At 35.6% G+C, this 20,199-nt stretch overlaps 1 protein-coding gene across 3 annotated transcripts in view; it reads right to left on the reverse strand.

The window, feature by feature from the left end:
* Nucleotides 1-701: 701 nt before the first annotated feature.
* PLA2R1 (phospholipase A2 receptor 1) overlaps nucleotides 702-20,199 on the reverse strand; it is a 115,603-nt gene continuing 96,105 nt past the window's right edge. The window contains exons 21-29 of one of the 3 annotated variants that reach the window (XM_036858525.1): nucleotides 17,326-17,443; nucleotides 16,505-16,635; nucleotides 15,987-16,134; nucleotides 12,588-12,826; nucleotides 10,843-11,011; nucleotides 8,748-8,888; nucleotides 6,783-6,899; nucleotides 5,304-5,480; nucleotides 702-2,805 (exon numbers count right to left, since the gene is read on the reverse strand). In XM_036858525.1, coding sequence (XP_036714420.1) covers nucleotides 2,591-2,805; nucleotides 5,304-5,480; nucleotides 6,783-6,899; nucleotides 8,748-8,888; nucleotides 10,843-11,011; nucleotides 12,588-12,826; nucleotides 15,987-16,134; nucleotides 16,505-16,635; nucleotides 17,326-17,443 — 1,455 coding nt within the window. In that variant the 3' untranslated portion in view covers nucleotides 702-2,590. The other 2 variants (XM_036858527.1, XM_036858526.1) reach the window with 2 other exon arrangements.

The following is a 20,199-nucleotide window of genomic DNA, read 5'->3' on the forward strand; positions in this document are numbered from 1 at the left end:
TCACAGCCAGGGCTAAGGCAATGCCAGGGAAAGCCAGGATGGGGCCAGTCCAAAGAGACTAGACTACAGGTTACACCAGATACAGACTTCATAGAGACGCCAGTAGAATTCCCAGGTGTGGGCCAGACAACTACCATCAGTGGACACCAGATAACACAGCCACAGTCAGTTATCACCTACTCCCCCCCGTACCACAAGGACACAACAAGTTCTCATACATCCAACCACCATTTTGAGGAGGGAATGGAAACTCCGGAAGACTGAATGTTTATCTAATGAGACCATGTAATGCACCCTTGATGGGGAGTGGAACTATCAATAGAAGAAACATTTAATCTGAAAGAAGACTGTTGGAATTGGAAGAGCCCAATATACCTTCAATTGGAAAAATCCAAGAGTTTCTATTACTCAGAGTTATAGAAAATAATTGACTGTTTTTTGGAGGGGGCACATTAATTATGTGTGAATGAGTTTGTGACCCTGCTACTTTTTTCTTTTCATGTATAGCATGAAATCTAGCTCAGATTAAAAACTGTTGTGGAAGAAAGTTTTTAAAAGTGCACGTATATGAATAAAACAGAGTATTTCAGTAATTCCTATTTCTGAAATTTCAGTAATGGGAAGCAGCGCATGATCTGTCCATTAGGATGTGGTTCAATACTAAATGTCAAAGTACAGAGCACTGACAAGCAGTACAGTTTTTTTTCCTGCAAAACCACTTTACTAATGACATACTTTGTCAAATTTTTATGTGCGACTGACTATTCAACTTCAATATACCTTGACTGGAAGGATAATTGATTAGCAGTTTTTACCAAGTCCACTAAAAAGAACAGAACTTTAATTTCACTAGACAGATGATTAAATTGAGCTTTTATAACATCTGGTTAGTCCAAGCCAATTTTTCTTTTGAGTCATAAATATACAACTGTCACATAATGTAATATCTTAAAAAAAAATAAAGTCCCCAAACAAACAAAATTGTGGAAGTAGATTGTCTCAGTGTGTAAACTGCACAGCAGTAGCAAAGAGCTGCCTTTGGAAGCTGTATTAACTGTTTCAGGCCGCAAGGACTTCATTCTTAGGACACGTTCTTCAAATTGTGTTTCTAATGATGATAGTTTTCCACTTAGAAACTTATTCATACTTTTCCCAAGCTCCATCTTGTGACTACTTGCCACCAGTTTTGAGGCAGCTGGTTGTAATAACTAAAATTCACACTCTAGGGAGACTCCCCCAGTTTCTCTCTATCACAGGACCTTGCTTAATTTTCATGACCACCTGATATTTTCTTCTTATGCATTTCTTTACTGGTTTACTGTTGGTTTTCCTTCATTCGAAAATAAGTGCTCGCCGCAATACCTCCAATTTCTAGAATGGCTCTTGGTTCTTAACAGGAACTCAATAAACATTTACGCAATGAGTAAACTTTTGAACATTGATTATGAAGTCCTTTTTCTTTATAAGAAATTAATGAAGGAAGATCAAATCTGTGAGTTTTAATTTATGGATAGTACCATACTTTTAATCATGTTTTACTGACTGCATGAACTAGCCCAATGCAAATGGAGTTGGTTCCCCCAAACCCTAGTTTACTCAATAGAACTCCCCAAATAAACTCCTTTATAGAGCAAACGTATCTAGATTACTACTGGAGAGTAATTTATTTAGTACTTGTCTTGTTCTACTGAAACTGTAATTCACATCTTTCATTTTTCCCCTTTAAATTCAAGTTACATTTTATATCTTTTGGTTGTTAGGAGTGGTATACATTTTATACCTTTAGTCTTTGATAAAGCTCGTGAATTTTAACAGTATTAGGATGACAATAAGTTCCTCTGAGCTTATCTGTAAGATCTTTTTAACTATCCAACTTTATCATCATTTAGTAATTGATGATTTTAGGCCACATTGCATGGTTGCTTATGAAATTGTGCTGCTAACCAAGATTTTTACTATTTAAAGAAAGGTTATTTTTCTTCTCCTTTAGTTTGAGAAGTCAGAACTAATGAAATGAATGTCACCCTAAATACTAGTATAGAGCCCAGAACCTGTGAGTTTTAAGCTTAGAAATTAGTGTTTTCCAAACCCTGCTGTTAATCTGATCAAACTAAAAAACAAACAAGAAACCTCTCAAAAGCCTTTTCTTTTTTCCTCTCTTATACAAGTGTAGGAGTTTAAAATTTGTTTTGCTTTTCTCTGTCTCTCTCTTTTAATGGAATGAGTATTGGTAAACGTCTGAATAGATATCAGATTAGTTTTAAAATTCCCAAAAATTTTTAGTAGAAGCATATTAATGCAAAAACTATTACTCACATTGGTTTGAGAGTTTTCATTTGGGAGTTTCTTTTAATAGTTTTTGTTTTCTGAAGAATAGCCATTGTAAAATCTCCCCTTTTAAAGAATAGATCACAGTTCGAGGAAATGAATAAATGAACACCTATCTGATTTGGTTACAATTCAAAACCAGTAATCATTTTAAGAATAATTAAAATGGTGACACGATTCACATTAGAGCGGCATCTGGTCTGTAAAGGAAAGTACTCTTCTTTACTCATTCTCATGGCCGTGGCATCCTTTCACTTCATTATTATTGGTCATTCTTCTCAAGATCAGAAATGAGAATATCTTCTTCTAAATGTACTGTACTAAAGTTGGTTGCAGGATAGTAAGGATTTCCAAACTGTGCAAGTCTTCTGAAGATACCACTATTGTGCTTGTATATGCAGAAGGAAAGTGTGGAAATTGCCAGAATTACTATCAGTGTCACTGCTACTGCAAGGGGTATAATGCTGTGACTTGGTCCTGAAAGAAGATGAAAAAAAGAAAACTTCAATGACAAGTAGTAAGATAGATACTGTCACATAGTTACTTTCTATTTTATTATTTCTATGAAAAATCAAAACTTTCTCTACTGTTGAAACCTACATTTTCCTGGATCCTCCTTTACTGTGTGAATATCTAAAATCAAATACAAAAAATACTGAGATGAAAATTTCCTTTTGATCAGCAAAGTCATGTCATTGCTTATAGCAGGGCTCAGCAAATAATGGTCCATGGATCAAATCTGGGCACCTGTTTCTACAAATGATGTTTTATTAGAACTCAGCCACACTAATAATGTTTCTATTGTCTATGGCTGCTTTTGTGCTACAAAGGCAGTGTGACAGAAACCATATGGCTCCTACAGCCTGAAATATTTACTATTTGGTCCTTTAAAGAAAAGTTTGCTGACCCCTGATTTATAATAATCATTATTAGTGCTCACAAACACATACACTGCTTTTTTTTTAAGCTGAAGAATCCCCATCCAGTTTCAGCACTGTGCTGCATTAAAAATATGAGTAAAATATAGTCCCTGCCTGCAAGGAACTCAGTTTTGTTGGGATCTGATGTGGAGTTGGTCCAGCAACGGTAACCTCCCTGGCTTTTTGCAAAGATTAAAAAAATCAGCACCTTCTCACCTTTTAAATCTCAAGAATCTTGAGAAATGAATAATAGCTCCCCCATTCAAAAAGTTAGAGGGTTCCTGTTTGAGGATTTTCTACTGTAAGAATGTATCTTTTCCAAGTAGACTCTATATCAAAGTTTGAACTCTGCTATTTTTGATTTAAGCAAAGATCCAGAGAAATATGTAGGGAATGACCCAGAGGCAGAGCAGTAAAGATTTGTGAGTGGAGGAAGTGCCTTAGTGCACTACTTATGCCCATTCACTCTTAAAAGAAATGTCAACATTACCAATGGCAAAAATACACTTTAAAAAAAAAAAAACCTCAATTTTGCAATTTTAAAATAATATTGTATAATTTTGCATAATATTATTGAAAACATGTAGTATTGTGTATGTGTAAAGATACATTTTAAAGAAAGACTGTTGAACGAGTATTCATTCTCAGGATGGAGGCAGCGGGCAGGTATAGAAGGGGCATATGGAATCAGAAAATGTGGCGTGTAGTTCTCCATGTAGCCTCAGTTTGGACAAGGACTTTTCTCATTGTAACATGGGAATACTGTATCTGCTTCACTGCCTTGGAAAGTTGCTGTGTAGGATAAAAGAGGTGTCCTATGTAGTACAGGAAGCTTTAAAGTCCTGAACAGACATGAGGTGTTTCTGATTTGTTCTTGATAGTTGAATGCTAGTGGTTGCTTGGGCACACTAATAGGTTAGTCATGGTTTCCAAACAGAGTTGATATCCATACTTTCGGAGCTTCAAAGTTTGGTTCCCACACCTACCAGTTTTTGCTCTTTAATTCCCAATATCTAATCAGTCACCAAAGCCTGATGATTCTCTTTTCCCATTTCCACCTTCCCTTTTTTGTTCCCAGTTCTATGACTCAAATTACAACCGTCTCCCTTTACATCAGATGGGTGTGACTCCACTGTTGGTGTCTCTAGAGCATGTAGGGGTTCCCTGTGTCCTTCGCCATGGAGTTCAGCTCTTTAGCCCAGCACTTTCTGTGGATGGATCCTACAGTAATACGGTTTTATTCCCAACACCACCTAACGTGGTCCAGTCTAAGCTCATTCTCAGTTTCTGCCTTTAGTCATTCTGGACCTTTTATCCAATATTCCTTCCCTCCTCTATTCTCATTACCTTTTGCGATTCCAAAGACTCATTCCCTCTATGAAGTTTTCTTCAGGAGCCCAGGCCATATCAATCCCTGCTTCTTTATTAATACCTGCATCTAGAAACTGTTGTGATTACTATAAACACCTTCCCACTGTTAATGATCCTTGTTAACGTCTTCTCTTAGAAAGCTCTGTTATTTGCAACTGACTAGAATTTTCTGGCTTATATTTCTAAAATTATTTATAATCACCACAAACTAAGTATATAGCTCAAGATGAAGTTATATGATTTTTATAATATATTATGGCTTGCAATAGAGAATCACATCTACTTATCCACAACAAGGATACCTAGACCTGAATTATATTTCCTGGGACCAAAGATGGAGCTTAAAATTCTGAGTAGCAGCTGCCAGAATGAGGGCTGCTGGTTTACATTCCCAGCTCTATTTGCTTGAGGTAAACTTCTTTTTTTGCCCATTAAGTTAACAGCTAGGGTGACATAAGAAAGTCATAGTCTTTGATTTGATTTATAATTATTTGTTTTCTTCATATCAGAGGAAGGAGCTGAAATGTTCTCCGACTTGTTTGATGTAAAACAAGACGATAATGTTAGAATCTACCTGAATACTCTCTGAATACTTAGATTTTAAAAGCTTTAAGTGCTAAAGAGGTGGGTCAACTTTAGTCAAGGTAGAAGCAAAATGAAGATTTACCTTCTAACTTTACCCACCTGCTTCCATTTTACATATAAATCCTTTTTTGTCTTGACATGAGGATAACTGCCACACTCCTTCAGGAATCCTCAGGGCAACACACAGATGGGGTTTGACGTGGTCCATCTCTGGCTTCCTAATACCCCAGTTTGACTGGTCTGCGGGAGTTCCATCAAACCACTTTATGGTTTCATCTGTGGAAAAAATGCTAACATGAATTATGTGCATGGTTATCAAACATACTAAGTCTGGAATGAACCTTAAAAAGCAGCCCCTAAATTTAATGAGACTCTCTCCTTATCTGATGCATTCAACTCAGTAGGTAAAATCATGAACTCAACATCAAAATGTAGGTATAAGTAAAATTGCCTGGTGAACAACTCTCTTTATTTTAGGTATATTGTTCTAATTTAGTTCATTCAAGATATCATGTTTCTTAATGTACAGTTTGAATTTGAAATATTCCCTATCATTACAAACAATTTAAAGAAATCATTTAAAGTCTTAACAGCTATATCATTACAAAGTAGATCACTTTCTAAAAGAATTTTACAGTCAGCTTCTTTTTTTTGTAAAGTACCCCTTAAAATGTATTAGATTTATAGATAGAATAATAAAATCGTAGGTTGAACTTAAAAGCTTAAAGAAAAAAAAACTTCATTACTTCAGTATATTGAATATCTTAGAAATCAAGTAGTTGCAAACAGTCCTTTATGAGCACAGAGTACAGTGAGCTTCTTTAAAAAGCAAGCCAGTGGTATACCAAGGGGTGGGGGCAGTGGTAGAATCCAACCATGTGTAGGTGATAAGGGAGTGCCTTGTCTGAAAAGGATTTAAAACAAACAATAAAACTAAGCATAAGTCAGTCAGCTTTTTATTATCACCCTGTGCTAGAAATTTTAAGCAATGTCGGTGATTGAAATACTCTTCCTTGCCAGCATGGACCCATCCTCCACCTTGGTACACCACTGTAACAAGTTCTCTATACCACTTAAAGTAATTTTCTTTACAAGTACTTTGAACAACCATCAGTTACATAAAGAAAAGAATAGCATGCTCTCATCTGATTACAAACTCTGGTTTTTATGAGTAGCAAATAACAATTCTACTAGCACTATTTAACACTGAAACATTTCCATAACTCTACTGTGCTCTCATAACATTTAGAAACCTGGGGTATTTTCAAGTAAATATGGTTTGGTGTCTATGACTAAGTCTGTGAACACAAAGTTCCAGCCAAGCATCTTCATAATGCAAGATTAAGTATAAGATAAACTTGTTTGTTTTCATTTTTGGTTTTCTGGGATTATTTCAAAGGGCAAGAGGGTATAAAAAGGGGTTAGCAATGATGTCTTTGGAAGAAATGGCTTTAGGATTTATGATATTTTTTTAAACAGGAAGGTATCCAAGGGAAGTTTTCTGGTTTGCAGATGCCATTTCCATCAACCTTGACCACTGTGTATTTATTTATGCCCTCTCTCTACCCAGTCACTTACTGTCACCATCAAACTGAGCATTCAGCCAAACCATCTGGACAGAAGAACTGAAAGCTAAAAGCTGGTCTAGGAGAAATGAATTTTCAGCTTCATCTTTGATTGTTAAAAGATTAGATCCTATAAAAGAGACAAACAGCAAATGAATACCTATTTGTGTTTACATGTAAATACAATTAAAATTATTTCTTCTGTACCATAATTCATAAAGCTCAGGCTTTGATGCATGTAAATCAATGAAGTTAGAACACTCCTTCACACACCATACACAAAAATAAGCTCAAAATGGTTTAAAGATTTAATATAAGACATGACACCATAAAACTCCTAGAAGAGAATGTAGGCAAAATATTCTCTGACATAAATCATAGCAATGTCTTCTTAGGTCAGTCTCCCAAAGCAAAAGAGATAAAAGCAAAAATAAACAAATGAGACCTATTTAAACTTATAAATTTTGCATAAACAAAACGAAAAGACAACCTATGGAATGGGAGAAAATATTTGGAAACAGCGCGACCAGCAAGGGCTTGGTTTTCAAAATATACAAACAGCTCATATAGCTCAATATCCAAAAAAACACAACCCAATAAAAAAATAGATGGAAGACCTAATTAGACATTTCTCCAAAGAAGACATACAGATGACCAACAGGCACATGAAAAGATGCTCAACATTGCTAATTATTAGAGAAATGCAAATCAAAACTATACTGAGATATCATCTCAATAATATTGAGATGCTATCCAGTCAGAATTGCCATCATCAAAAAGTCTAAAAATAGTAAATGCTGGAGAGGGTGTGGAGAAAAGGGAACCCTCCTACACTGTTGGTGGGAATGCGAGTTGGTGCAGCCACTATGGAGAACAGTATGGAGGTTCCTTAAAAAATGAAAAATAGAACTACCATATGATCCTGCAATTCCATTCCTGGACATATATCCAGAAAAGATGAAAACTCTTAATTTGAAAAGATACAGGCACCCCAACGTTCATAGCAGCACTATTTACAATAGCCAAGACATGGAAGCAACCTAAAGTGTCCATCGACAGATGAATGGATAAAGAAGATATGGTATATATACACAATAGAATATTGGCCATAAAGAAGAATGAAATAATGCCATTTTCAGCAACATGGATGGACCTAGAGATTATCATACTAAATGAAGTAAGGCAGACAGAGAAAGACAAATATCATATGATATCACTTATATGTGGAATCTAAAAAAATGAAATAAATGAACTTATTTACAAAACAGAAACAGATTCACAGACATAGAAAACAAACTTATGGTTACCAAGGGGAAAGTTGGGGGAGGTATAAGATAGGAGCTTGGGATTAACAGATACATACTACTATGTATAAAATAGATAAACAACAAGGTCCTTCTGTGTTGCGCAGGGAACTATATTCAATATCTTATAATAACCTATAATGGAAAAGAATCTGAAAAAGAATATATATCTATATTTCTAACTATCTATCTATCCATATCTGAATCAATTTGCTGTACACCAGAAACTAACACATTGTAAATCAACTATACTTCAATAAAAAATTTAAAAGCTCAGGCTTTGAAAAGTGAAAGTTTCTATTGTTAGTAAGTAATTTTTGATTAGAATTTTAAAAGTAGTATGACATTTATTAAAAGATACAAGCTTGTACTTAAAGAATAGAATATTAATTTTCAGGAACATTAAAGATTCATAATTCAAATTCATTCAAAGGGAACACTTTTTTGGGAAAGTGCAGTATCCTGAGACATCGTCTTGGGTTTTTAATTGTATACTGAACATTGAACATATTAGCCATCCCCCAAACAAGCAAATTCAATAATATTTACTTTTGCAATTGTTTTTGTTGCTTCTGAAATCACTAAATAATCAGACAAATGAAGAAAACTACATTGTTTACTGAAATGTCAAGAAGGAACACATTGAAAGCATTTTACCACAACAAAAGAATTACCTTCCTTTTTGCAAAATTCATGAGCAGCCTCAAAATTCGTACTGTCTAAGACTGTAGAAAAACTGTAGCAGTTACTTTTGAATTTTATCCAGGGAATAGATGTTTCTGAGCACAACTCTGGGTATCCAAATGGTCTTGTTTCTATGAACAAAATCAGTTATAATTTCAGGGTGGTGACTGGGTTCACTTATTGAGATAAACATTGCATTACATTATATGAAAGACCACGATAAATATATGTAATGAGATTTTCATGATAATACTCTGAAAGAGTGGGTTTAATGTAAATGATTACAAAACTGGAATGGCTTATAGCATGTCTGGCAGAAATAATCTTTACCTACACATAACAGGGTATATTAATGCATAGCTTCATAGGCTTAGTTTGGGTGTTATCTTTAATATTTACAATTAGTGTCCTAAAGGTTGGAAAAACTGGGGGATGTGATTCAGAGAAATACTGGCAGCTGAATGAAGTTGGTAAAAGACACTTCCAAATGTACAGAATGTGTTCCATTCAGTGCTGAAGATTTAGTAAATCCTTACCTGCTAGTCAACTTAGAGAAAATAAAGCATTCAATAAAGTAACATATCATAACATAACATAACATAGTATAACATAATATATCATAACATATCATAACATAATGTAACATAACATATATCATGACATAACACAACATATCATAACATAACATTAGTATAACATAATATATCATAGCATAACATAACATAGTATAACATAACATAACATAATGTAACATATCATAACATAACATATATCATGACATGACATAACACAACACATAACTAAGGGGAATTTAGGGAAGTCTTTGCTTCAGAGGGCAAGCATGAGAGTCAGACGCACCCACACTGAGATCCTAGGTGCATGGCTGTGGGTATGTTACCTATCTTCCCCACACTCCCACACACGTAAAAGAGAGCTAACAATAACATCTTTCTTACAACTTAAGAAGTTTAGGTGAGCTAGTGCCTGTCACTTAAGCACTCAATAAATGTAGCGTTATTGAAAAAAGAAAGATAACTTCATGGTGTTTTAGAAGGAGAATTAGCTTTCCCAATACATATGGCTATCATTTACATTTTTGTCCTGAATTGTTTTGAGCTGAAGTTATGTAATATGTGTGCTATTTGACTTATAGTATCCAGAGAGTAAGTAAATACATGCACACTTGCTAAATGAGAGATTTAAAAAGAAACCAGTTAGTGTTAAGGAAATTTCTTTTTGTACACCATAGCAATCAAAGGAAAGGGGACCTGATTTAATGGGATAAACACGACATCAGAAATCAAGGAAACTTGGCTTCTGCTCCTGGTGCTGTTGACAGACATCTGTGAGATCTTCAGGAAGCTATTTAATGTTCTGAGTTTAAGTTTCATCTTTAAAATAATGTTCATCTGGTTGGGCGAGGTGAACATTCAGTGTAATGAGATATTATTATCATTACTGTCATGTTTTATATATACATATATAATATAAATATAAATATTATTACCATGATGATGATGATGATGATGAGGATGATGATGGCTCTAGAATCCTATTAGTCTTTGACTTAAACGTAAATCTTCAGTGGTATTCAAGGTCTGCCACACATGCTCCTAACCTATGTTTCTAGCCTGATTTCCTACCTCTCTCTTACCAAAAACCTGCCATGCAGGAAAATCTCAACACCAGCTTTGCTCAGCTACATGCCCAGTCCTTTTTTCCTCCCATGTCTGCCCAAGCTTTTCTGCTCAGAATACTTCTCCATGTCCCATCATTTCCTGATCACACCCATTCTTCAAGACCAATCTTCACAGTCATGTCCTTCAAGAAGGCTTTTTGCTTTTCCCCAAGTGGATCTGATGTGTCTATTTTCTTGCTATCCCCCCACAGCACTTGCTATGGCTCTTATATCATTTGGTAGCCCTGCCTCGTGTAACACTTACTTGTACATCACCTACCAGACCAAATGCTTCATGAGGGCAGATAATTCTTACTACTTTCCCTCATAGCTCTTGCTTAGCACAGTGCCTTGCATACAGTAGGTTCACAGTATGTATTTCTTGAGTTGAATAGAATTGAACCTACCTGTGGGCACATGACAAATGGCTCCTTGCAGATATGACTCACAGGCTGTGCTACTCCAGTGTCCACTGGTGTCGGCAAAAACACAGTCACCCAGGAAGGATGACTCATCGTCTTTCCAAAAAGTGAAGGAGGATTTGGTGCCATCTGACCAGTCAAAATTAAGACCATTCTGTGGAGGGAAATTGAGCCATCGTTTCCTTGCCATGAATGCTGGCAACACCACCCAATGCTGTCTGAGCAGCTCTCACTTCATGCATAGATTTATATTTCTACATCTAGACTTATATTTCAGGAAGTCTAGGACAGCTTGTGGATATGGCCTGACAAAAAGGACTATCTGCCATAAGTAATATCTTTTTTAGTTTTTGGGAATCCTTGGTTCCCTCCCACCATAATTTCCTGGTAAGCAATCAGAGTGAAGTTGAATCAATATCTTGTTCTTTACACCAAAATAAATTTAAGATTGATCAAAGATTCATACATATAATTGAAAACATAAAAGTGCTAAAGAAAACTTGGCTAAATATTTTATACTCTTGATATGGGAAAAATCTTTCCGAGTCTGATAAAAAAAATCCAGAGGTCATAAAGCAAAATTGACTACATAAAGTTAAAAATTCTATAATATAAAAATACAATAAACAACCATGAAATACCATCCTTTCACCTATCCTACTGGCAAGGATTAAAATTTTGACATACCCAGTGTTGGTAAGGATGTGAAAAAACTAGATGTTATCATACACTGTTGTTAGCATGTAAATTGGCACAAAATTTTAGAGGGCAATATGGCACCATCACTTGTTAAAATTTATAAAGGGTACTTAGCAACTTCATTCCTGGGGATTTATCCTACTTGTACAAGGATATTTGTTGTGCATTGTTTGGAATTGTGAGAACTGGGAAGAACCCAAATGTCCATTCACATGAGAATGGTTTAATAAATTGTGGTATATCCATATATGCTGCTGTCTCAAAGAATGTATTAGATTTTTATGAGCTGACATAGAAAGCTGAACAACGTATATTAAATTAAAAGCAAGCTTAAGGACAGTATATATAGTATGAGCTCATTTATATTTTTAAAAAATATACATACTAATCCATTACATGTGTATATATATGCATACACGGAAAATTTCTAAATGACACACAAGAAACTGTTTACAGTGATTAACTTTGAGGAGTAGAACTAGAGGTCAGGATAGAATAGATTTACTTTTCACTATTTGAGTGTGTAATACTTTTATTTTAAAAAATGTAAAAATACTACTTTCCAAACCATTTCCCTAGAGGGGGAAAATAACGCACATGTTAAATTCCAAGGGGTACTGAATTAATTAATAACCAAATTTCTATGCAGGAAGCATGATTCATTTTTCTTGGGGATTCTTTAAATGCAACAAATTACCCAAATGCAGGTGCTTGAGTTCAGTATGTATTCCAGTGCACCTATAAGTCAGTATCCTGAAATTTTTCAGACATCTTCAGAGAAACTTTGAAGGGCATGAATTTCCAGAAATTAGGCAAGTAGATGTTTACTCTAAAAAGGGACACCTTTTGTAGTTATATGCTGCTCATGAGGTTGGTCAGTAGTTATTGTATAATCCAATTACCTAAATGTTACATTTACTCTTATTTCATGGCTTTTTTTCCCCTGTGCTAATTTCAGTGGCTATATCACTAAGGAGGTAGATATGGAAATTAATTATGCAAGGATTGTCCAAGGATTTTAGGACACCTACATCTTCAGTGAACAGTCCAATCCAGTGGGCATGTCCTAGCCGGTTGAGGATAACAGTGAGGAAAGACTGGTGGTACTGGTCTGTAATGCTGACCAGTTCTGCTCCGTGCATCAGGCAGGTTTTTAGTGCTGTATACCAAGTCATATTTGCATTAATTATCTTGTAAGTTCTGTTTCCATATTCTAAGGTATTGGGGATTGGATACATATCAGATGTATTTATACTGTGTCCAGGAGTATCTAGAAAAAGAACAACAAAAATTATTTGTACAACCTGGATGAGAAAGGGGGAGGCAAAGCTTAGCATGATCCCTGTACAATGAACCATGCTCTTGTTAACATCAGAGTTTTTCTTCCCAGAATTGACTATTTCAAAATGAAGACAGTACCTGTAAGCATAGGTGATACTAAAGAATGAAAACACTTAGGAAATTTAATGAGTGAGTTTTAAATATAAATATAAACATATATTGAATCATTTCTAGATTTCCCATTTTTGACAATCCCTTGTCAAACTGACCACTTTTTGGTGGAACTGATAGGATCTCCTTAGGCAAGTTTACTTCTTCTAGGTACACTCAGCCTAACGCATGCCTCTGGCAGAACTTAATACTTACTAAGAGAATATTAACATATGTAATGTAGTCAAACACTGCTTTGCAAACACAATTTACAAGTGCATATTCTCAAATATAACACTTTATTAAACTTTTGAGACTGTATGATAATTGCTATCATGTTTAATGCTAACATGTATAATTTCTAAAGAGAAGTTAAGAAATAAGTTAATGCTTAGAAATACATACAGTTCTTATAAACCATTACTATTAATATGCCACCTAGCAGAGTCAAGATTTATAAATTAAAAGACAAGGTTTTCCCACACATGATCATTGGTGCTTTGTATAAATGAGTGGCTGTGATCAAGTGAGAACCAAGCTCATGTGTTACATACAGATGTTTCTTCTTTACTATGTACATTTGCCTTTTTGTTCTGTACTATCTTTAGGCTGAGTTTAGGCATCCTAAAACACACAAAAAAGGTAAGAATTTCTCAACTGTCTGATCCAAAGTGGCTGGGATTTCTCTCTGTATACTGGTTTTTATCACGTTTGGGGTTGAAAAGGAGCATGGTGGATAGGTCTGAAGACCTGGGACTCAATCCCAGTCCTGACCCTAAATGGCCAAATCAGCTAATCTCTCTAAACTTTAGATTTCTGGTCTGTAAGAGATTATTAAGGCCTTCGTTAGAGGCGTGTGGGTGAAATTCAAGGAGATATTCACATAGAGCACTTACTATAGGATGTGGACCACAGCAGGCACTCAGTAAATGCTGCTTCTTGCTCTCCTCTCCTCTTCTTGTCACACTCTCCCAAATAAAAATGGCTGAGTGAGGATCTGACTTTTCCTGAAACTGTTACCTCAATATAGCAGTAGTACATATTGTAAAACCAAAGTGAAATTAATCTATTCACCAATTAAATTCTGATGGACCACACTTTCATCATCTGTTTTTCTTTGTAGAACTCTGTTTGCCAGCTGATGTACCAAGACTAAATGTTATTTACACAAAACCAGCATAATACCAAAGTAGCCATTTAAAAATGATAACAATTATTAAAATTAAAGTAACTGAAATTCTTTGTATGTGTGACCCAAATACCAGTTTAACTGGTTTTTCCCACTAAGTCGTGCACCTGTATTTTCACATATATGAATTTCTCCCTATGTTATTGATTTCATCCAGTTTCAAAACATAAATGATTTTGAGCACTATGATTTTGCCATCTGCTGCCCTGAGAAAGATCCATTGGAAACCAAGTTCAAAATTGGGGGTCTTGACTTTGCCCTTGTCTCTCTTTTTATTCAGATATCTTTATTCTTTCAGACAGATCAAAGACTTTAGGTTCGAAACCCAGTGTAAACACATACTCACACGGCACACAAAGAAGAGGAGTCAGAATTTGGATATTCATTGTAGACTACAAGAACTTGTGTAGTTGAATAATAATATAATAGAAACAATAATAACAAAAGCAACAATTGTTTGTTAAACACATGCTAGGAACATGCTAAGCATTGTATATATGTAGAGTCTGTGAGATAGTTATTATTCCATTTTACAGATGCAGAAATCAAGGTTCAGAGAAGATAAGAAACTTGGCTGACAGTTTATTTATAGAGGTGGAATAGGAACCCATGTGGGATTTGAACTCCACCACCACTGCTCTATACTATCTCCAAAAGAACATAAACACTGTTAGTCCCAAAAATATCAAAGAGAGAAAGTGGTCAGAGAGTACATTTCAAGAAGAGATCAACATCAAGGTCCTAGAATAGAATCATTGTATTTGAGAGAACTTGAATATGTTATTTATTTTTCCTAAGCCTCAAGTTCCTCATCTGTAAAATGTGGAGACTTTTACCTACTTCATAGAAGTGTCGGGAGGATTTTATGGCACAATACTTATAAAAAGCAAGGCACAGTGCCAGGTGCATCATAAGTGTACAAGTAATGATGTATTGATATTATTTCTTTTCTGATGAGACTCTGCTCTTCTCATAATACTCTTGCTATAGCTGATCTGGTATCTTTCAGTTCCTGACCACTACCATGCTAAAGTGATAACTGTGAACTAGGAAAGAGGATTTCTCTGGAACTGCTTTTCTGAGGATGGGTTGATACTTAGTATCATCAAAGAGTTCACATGTATGCAACACTGAGAGGTATAATTCATATTCCAAGTAAGCATATGTATCCTAGGCTGCCTAGAATTCCACACAGCTCCAGACACAAATTATGGCCTTCTAGGGAAGCCTGGGACTCAGTAAAAGCATGAGATGTGAGCTATTGTTGTTGTTGTTTTTATTTTTGTTACTCAAGGTCACTTACAGTGCATTCACAATGTTCATGTCCCCACTGGCTACCTGTAATACTATAGCTTTGGTATTTCATACCAGAAGTCATTGGGGGTTCTGATCATCAGATCTAGAAATGTGCTGTTTGCCATATTTAGCCACAGAGACCATTTTAGGGTTCCAAGAAAGGAGTAAGTATTGAGTTGGTTTATGTCCTTGACTCTCTTCCAACATTTTTTCAGTGTCTTTTTAAATATCTGAACAGACACATAATCCTAGAACAAGCATAAAGCCTTTTAATATGACCAAAATGGATGCATAAACTTGGTCATCACTCAAGTGGTCTCTGGAGTCCTTAGAACCCCACTAGGGGGCACAACCCTGAAGTAGTGGAGATTAAGTGACCATATATATGTAAAGCTTAAAGAATAAGTGCTGGCACTTAGCTATGAAACTATCATTTATATAGCGTGTAAAACAAATGTGGAAGAGAAGAGTGGGCCATGGAAATGAAAGGAATAAAAAAACAAATATTTCTTACCCTGCATTTTTTCACAAACAAACCCATAACCTTCTTCTCTACAGTCTTCAAAATACCATTTTCCAGTGAAATGAAAATTAGGATTATTTGACAGCAAGGCACAGAGAGGAATGCGTTTTTGAACTTCGGTGGTGTTATGACTTGGAATCTTCAAAAGAATACACGTTTTTAAAAAATGGTAACATATAACGTTATCATAACATTGATATTTTTATTAAGGGCATAATTTTAAAAATTCAAACACTATTATTCCTTTATTTGCATTTAATAAACCTGTTCACAAATCAGTTCATAACCCACAAAATAAATAATTATTGTGATGAGTAAAGAGATTATATTCATGGAACACATGAAAATTATATGAAATTACATTATTAAAAATTAATATATTAACAACCAACTAATAAAAATTTACGCCTACAAAATATAGGAAGTAAAAAAAGAAAAACTTCAGTAAACAAGTCTCAAATAGGATCTCTTGCTAAAATGATTTCTAAAAAATAAATCTTAAAACTTACATTTACTATATCAAATGGGGACCAATTAGAATATGACACAGGCCTTCCATTTAGCCATTTTTCATAATCATCATTTTGTAACCCTATCCACACATTAGTGGTATGGCCAAAAAGATTCATAGTAATGAAAGCTGAAAAATAAGAATACATTATCAAATTTAATACCATATAAACCATTTGGGTAATCATCAAATTCTGTTTATAGCTATGATTTTATTTAAATGGTAGCAAAACTTAATTACGAATCAATTGTAGGAATTTGTTACTTTCTCCTTATTAAGATGATGCAGTCTCTGTCACTTTTGCTCAGTTTAAATTGACAGAAATTAGCTGGCTAAGCCTGGGATTTCATCATATCATTAGCAAAACAATTTCCAGTGTTCATTCAATGCCTTTCTAAACAAAAGAGGGTTTATCCATTATACTTAACTAAAGTATATGATTATTGCCTAACTAGCAAATGAAAGTGTGTAGGTAACTCTAAAGGGATCTAAAAAATTATACCATGCAATTATAATAGACTATACCTCAGACTATTTTAGCCATTTTGAAATGCCGATCATAAATATATCCTTATTCTTTCCACTACGCCTGGTGAGACAAAAGGCTCCAAAAAATCAGCAGTTTGTAAACAATGGAGTGTACTAACTTTTACAGATGTCATGATATAAACCTTATAGGTCACACTGAAAACTTATGTGTCACCAGCAATATAATACTTAAAATGTTGATTTGGAAATGTTAGTATTTTGGAGGAATATTTTAACAGACGCTTGAATAAAAATGGTGATTTTTGCCTGATTGAACATTGAGTACTCTACCTTGTTCCACCTCATTTTCAATGGCGACAAGTGTCCCCCCTTCTTCAACGCAAAAATCTTGAGCAGATGTCCAGTTCTTCCAATCGCTTGGGTCTTTGGGGATTTTCATCAAAAGGCACTATAAAAATGTCCAAAACAGCATTCATTTCCATATTTTTCTAAATGAATTAAAACTTTCCTAAAGATACTGAGGACCAGCTTTGAAAATTTTTTATAATTTTCTTGCACAGAAATGACTCTTTTTTTTTTTTTTTTTTCCCCCAGCTGCTCCAAAGGTGTGAAAGAAAAGCAAAGAGGACCAGCTTTCAGGGTGAGTCAGTGCCTTTTGTGCATTTGCATCAGGCGGGAACAGAGGCAAGGATGTGTTTTGTCATGCAGGACGTCAGAACGATGTCTTCGGCTCAATGAAAAATAGCATTCCTTCTAAAAAGGAGCCAGTCTGACTGCAAAGTTTACAGTGGAGGATTTAATCTTTAAAAAATTTCTTTCAGTGGCAGTTAATAGATTCGTTCAATTTTATTTACAAATACACTTCCTCACTTTAAGTGAGAGAGGAATACTGGGGAATCAAACCACATCAGGTATTTAAATTCACTAAATACTTGGAGTCAGCCACGTGGTCCAAAAGTCAATGAGGAAGAAGCAGAAAAGAAAAAAATGAGCCCAGTGGGAAGAAAAGCAAGGGCAGGACCAAGGAAACCTAGGAAGGAGAAACAAAGGGAAGGGGTGCCAACAATGTCAAAAGGAACTCAAAAAGAAGGCTGTGGGGTTTGGCAGTGAGAGTTGATTTTCACTCAAGAGAGAATCATGTCTATGGCGTGGCAGGGGTTACTCATTATGGGATGAGAAATATGGAATGGTAACTGCTAGGCAGATCAGACCAGTTGAAGAAAATCACCCCCTCACCAAGCTCAGTGAAATTTAACCATGTTAGTTGGGCTATATGGAGTCAGGGGAGAGGGAAAGATAGAAGAGAAAGGCTGTAACAGATCAGGCAAAGTTCCAGAGAAGTCAGGAGAGACTTTATGCAAAAAATATTCCATGTGGATTATTCTCTCATTAATGAACATAGCCAACCCTGCTCATTGATAGGTCTGATCTTGAGATCTGCCACTGAGAAAATCCCAGCTACTAGATTATTCTAGGCTAATGTGACAACCTCCATGCCACGTGAGAGCGCATCCTTCTGTATCCTTCTTTAATTTCTAAGTTTACCAGTCCCCCATCCCTTCCCTACCGTCATAGACTCCTTACAAAGCAGAGGGACTAAGTGTTGCTCCTCTTTGAACAGCAAAACAAACAAGGTCCCCAATAAATATTTATGCAACAAAGTAAAAGCCAATAGACCCTGAAATGATTGTCAAATGACGTTCTCAGGATTCTAGATTTAGTCCAGTGGTTCTCAAACAAGGCCATTTTGCTCCTCAGGTGATATCTTCATAATGTCTAGAGACATTTTGGTTGTCACAGTTCAAGGGGGGAGGGGGTAGTGACTGCTATTGGCAGCTAGTGAGTTGAGACCAGGGCTGCTGCTAAACAATCTATAATGCACCGGTCAGTCCCTCACAACAAGGAATTATCCAGCCCCTAATGTCAATACTGCTCAGGTAATTCTTTTCAGAACCCAATTCCGAACATGTCACCCTTCAGGGATTTTCCACTGTTCTTAGGATAAAAACCAGAAACTCTGATCCAGCCTGAATTTGAGTTGCCAACTAAGAGAGGAAGTACATTTTCTCTTCTTCTGATCCCCTTTACCTTATTTGCTTCACAAAGAAATGGAATTGGCTTTAAAGGGTTTTAATTTTATAACGACTATCCTTTTATCAATTTCCTTTCATTCTGCCTCTTTCCTCTAATTACAAATTCCAAAGAGTGGCGCATACTAATTATTAAGAAGTCTTATCATTTAATGTGAATTCACCTTGTGTTCAGATAGTTGCACTAATGAACCATTCATAAATACCAATGAACCTCACTGTTTCATTTAGCTCAATAAATCTCTCCAGAAAACACACACACATACCCCCGCTTCCCACCCAGCCCCACCCCCCACCCTGTTTGCCTCAGCCAGGATTTACCAGCTTGAGTATGGGGGTGTAGACCCCCATTGCCACAACTTCATTGTTTCTAAAAATATAACATGTTTACTAACACACTTTGAAATTGTGTCAATAACTAAAGCAAAGTAGCAAGATGGAGTACAACACCCTCAATTTTAAATTGTTTATTTACTTACTGATTTGCAAAATGTGATCAAGTTTAATGCATCTCTGATTATTACTGTGAATTAAGGATACCTGACTCTATTCCAAACGAGTTTTGAATATAAAACTCTTTTGTCTCAAAGTCATTTCCAGTTCAGTACTTGAAAATGGAATTCATGATCTTCCTCCCAAATTTGGTCCTTTTTCAGTGTTCTTACTGACGTTGAATGGCATAGTCAGTCATGCATTTACCTAAATCTGAAACCTGAGCGTCTTCTCACCCTTCAGTCACTTTCATCACCCCTTTGGTCCTACCACTTGGACATCCCATTTCTGAGACCTTCACCACTCTCCTTATTCCCACCACCCCACAGTCTCTGCCACCATCATCTTAGCCCAAAGGACTTATCTCTTGCTTGGACTATTGCAATATCTTTCTAACTGCTCTTACTTTCCTCAACCTCGCTTTCCTCCAATCTATCTTTGGTACTGCAGCCTGAATGATTCTTTTCAAAACTCAATCCCGATGATCATGTCTCTCTTTAGTTAAAACCCTTCAGGGTTTCCTATTGCTCTTAGGATAAAAACCAGAAACTCTAACACAATAATCGCCCTTGCCTACTTCTTTTGTCTCACTTTCTACATTCTAGTTCTCTATGCTTCTTTT

The sequence above is a fragment of the Balaenoptera musculus genome, chromosome 7, assembly GCF_009873245.2.
Source record: "Balaenoptera musculus isolate JJ_BM4_2016_0621 chromosome 7, mBalMus1.pri.v3, whole genome shotgun sequence".
NCBI lineage: Eukaryota > Metazoa > Chordata > Mammalia > Artiodactyla > Balaenopteridae > Balaenoptera > Balaenoptera musculus.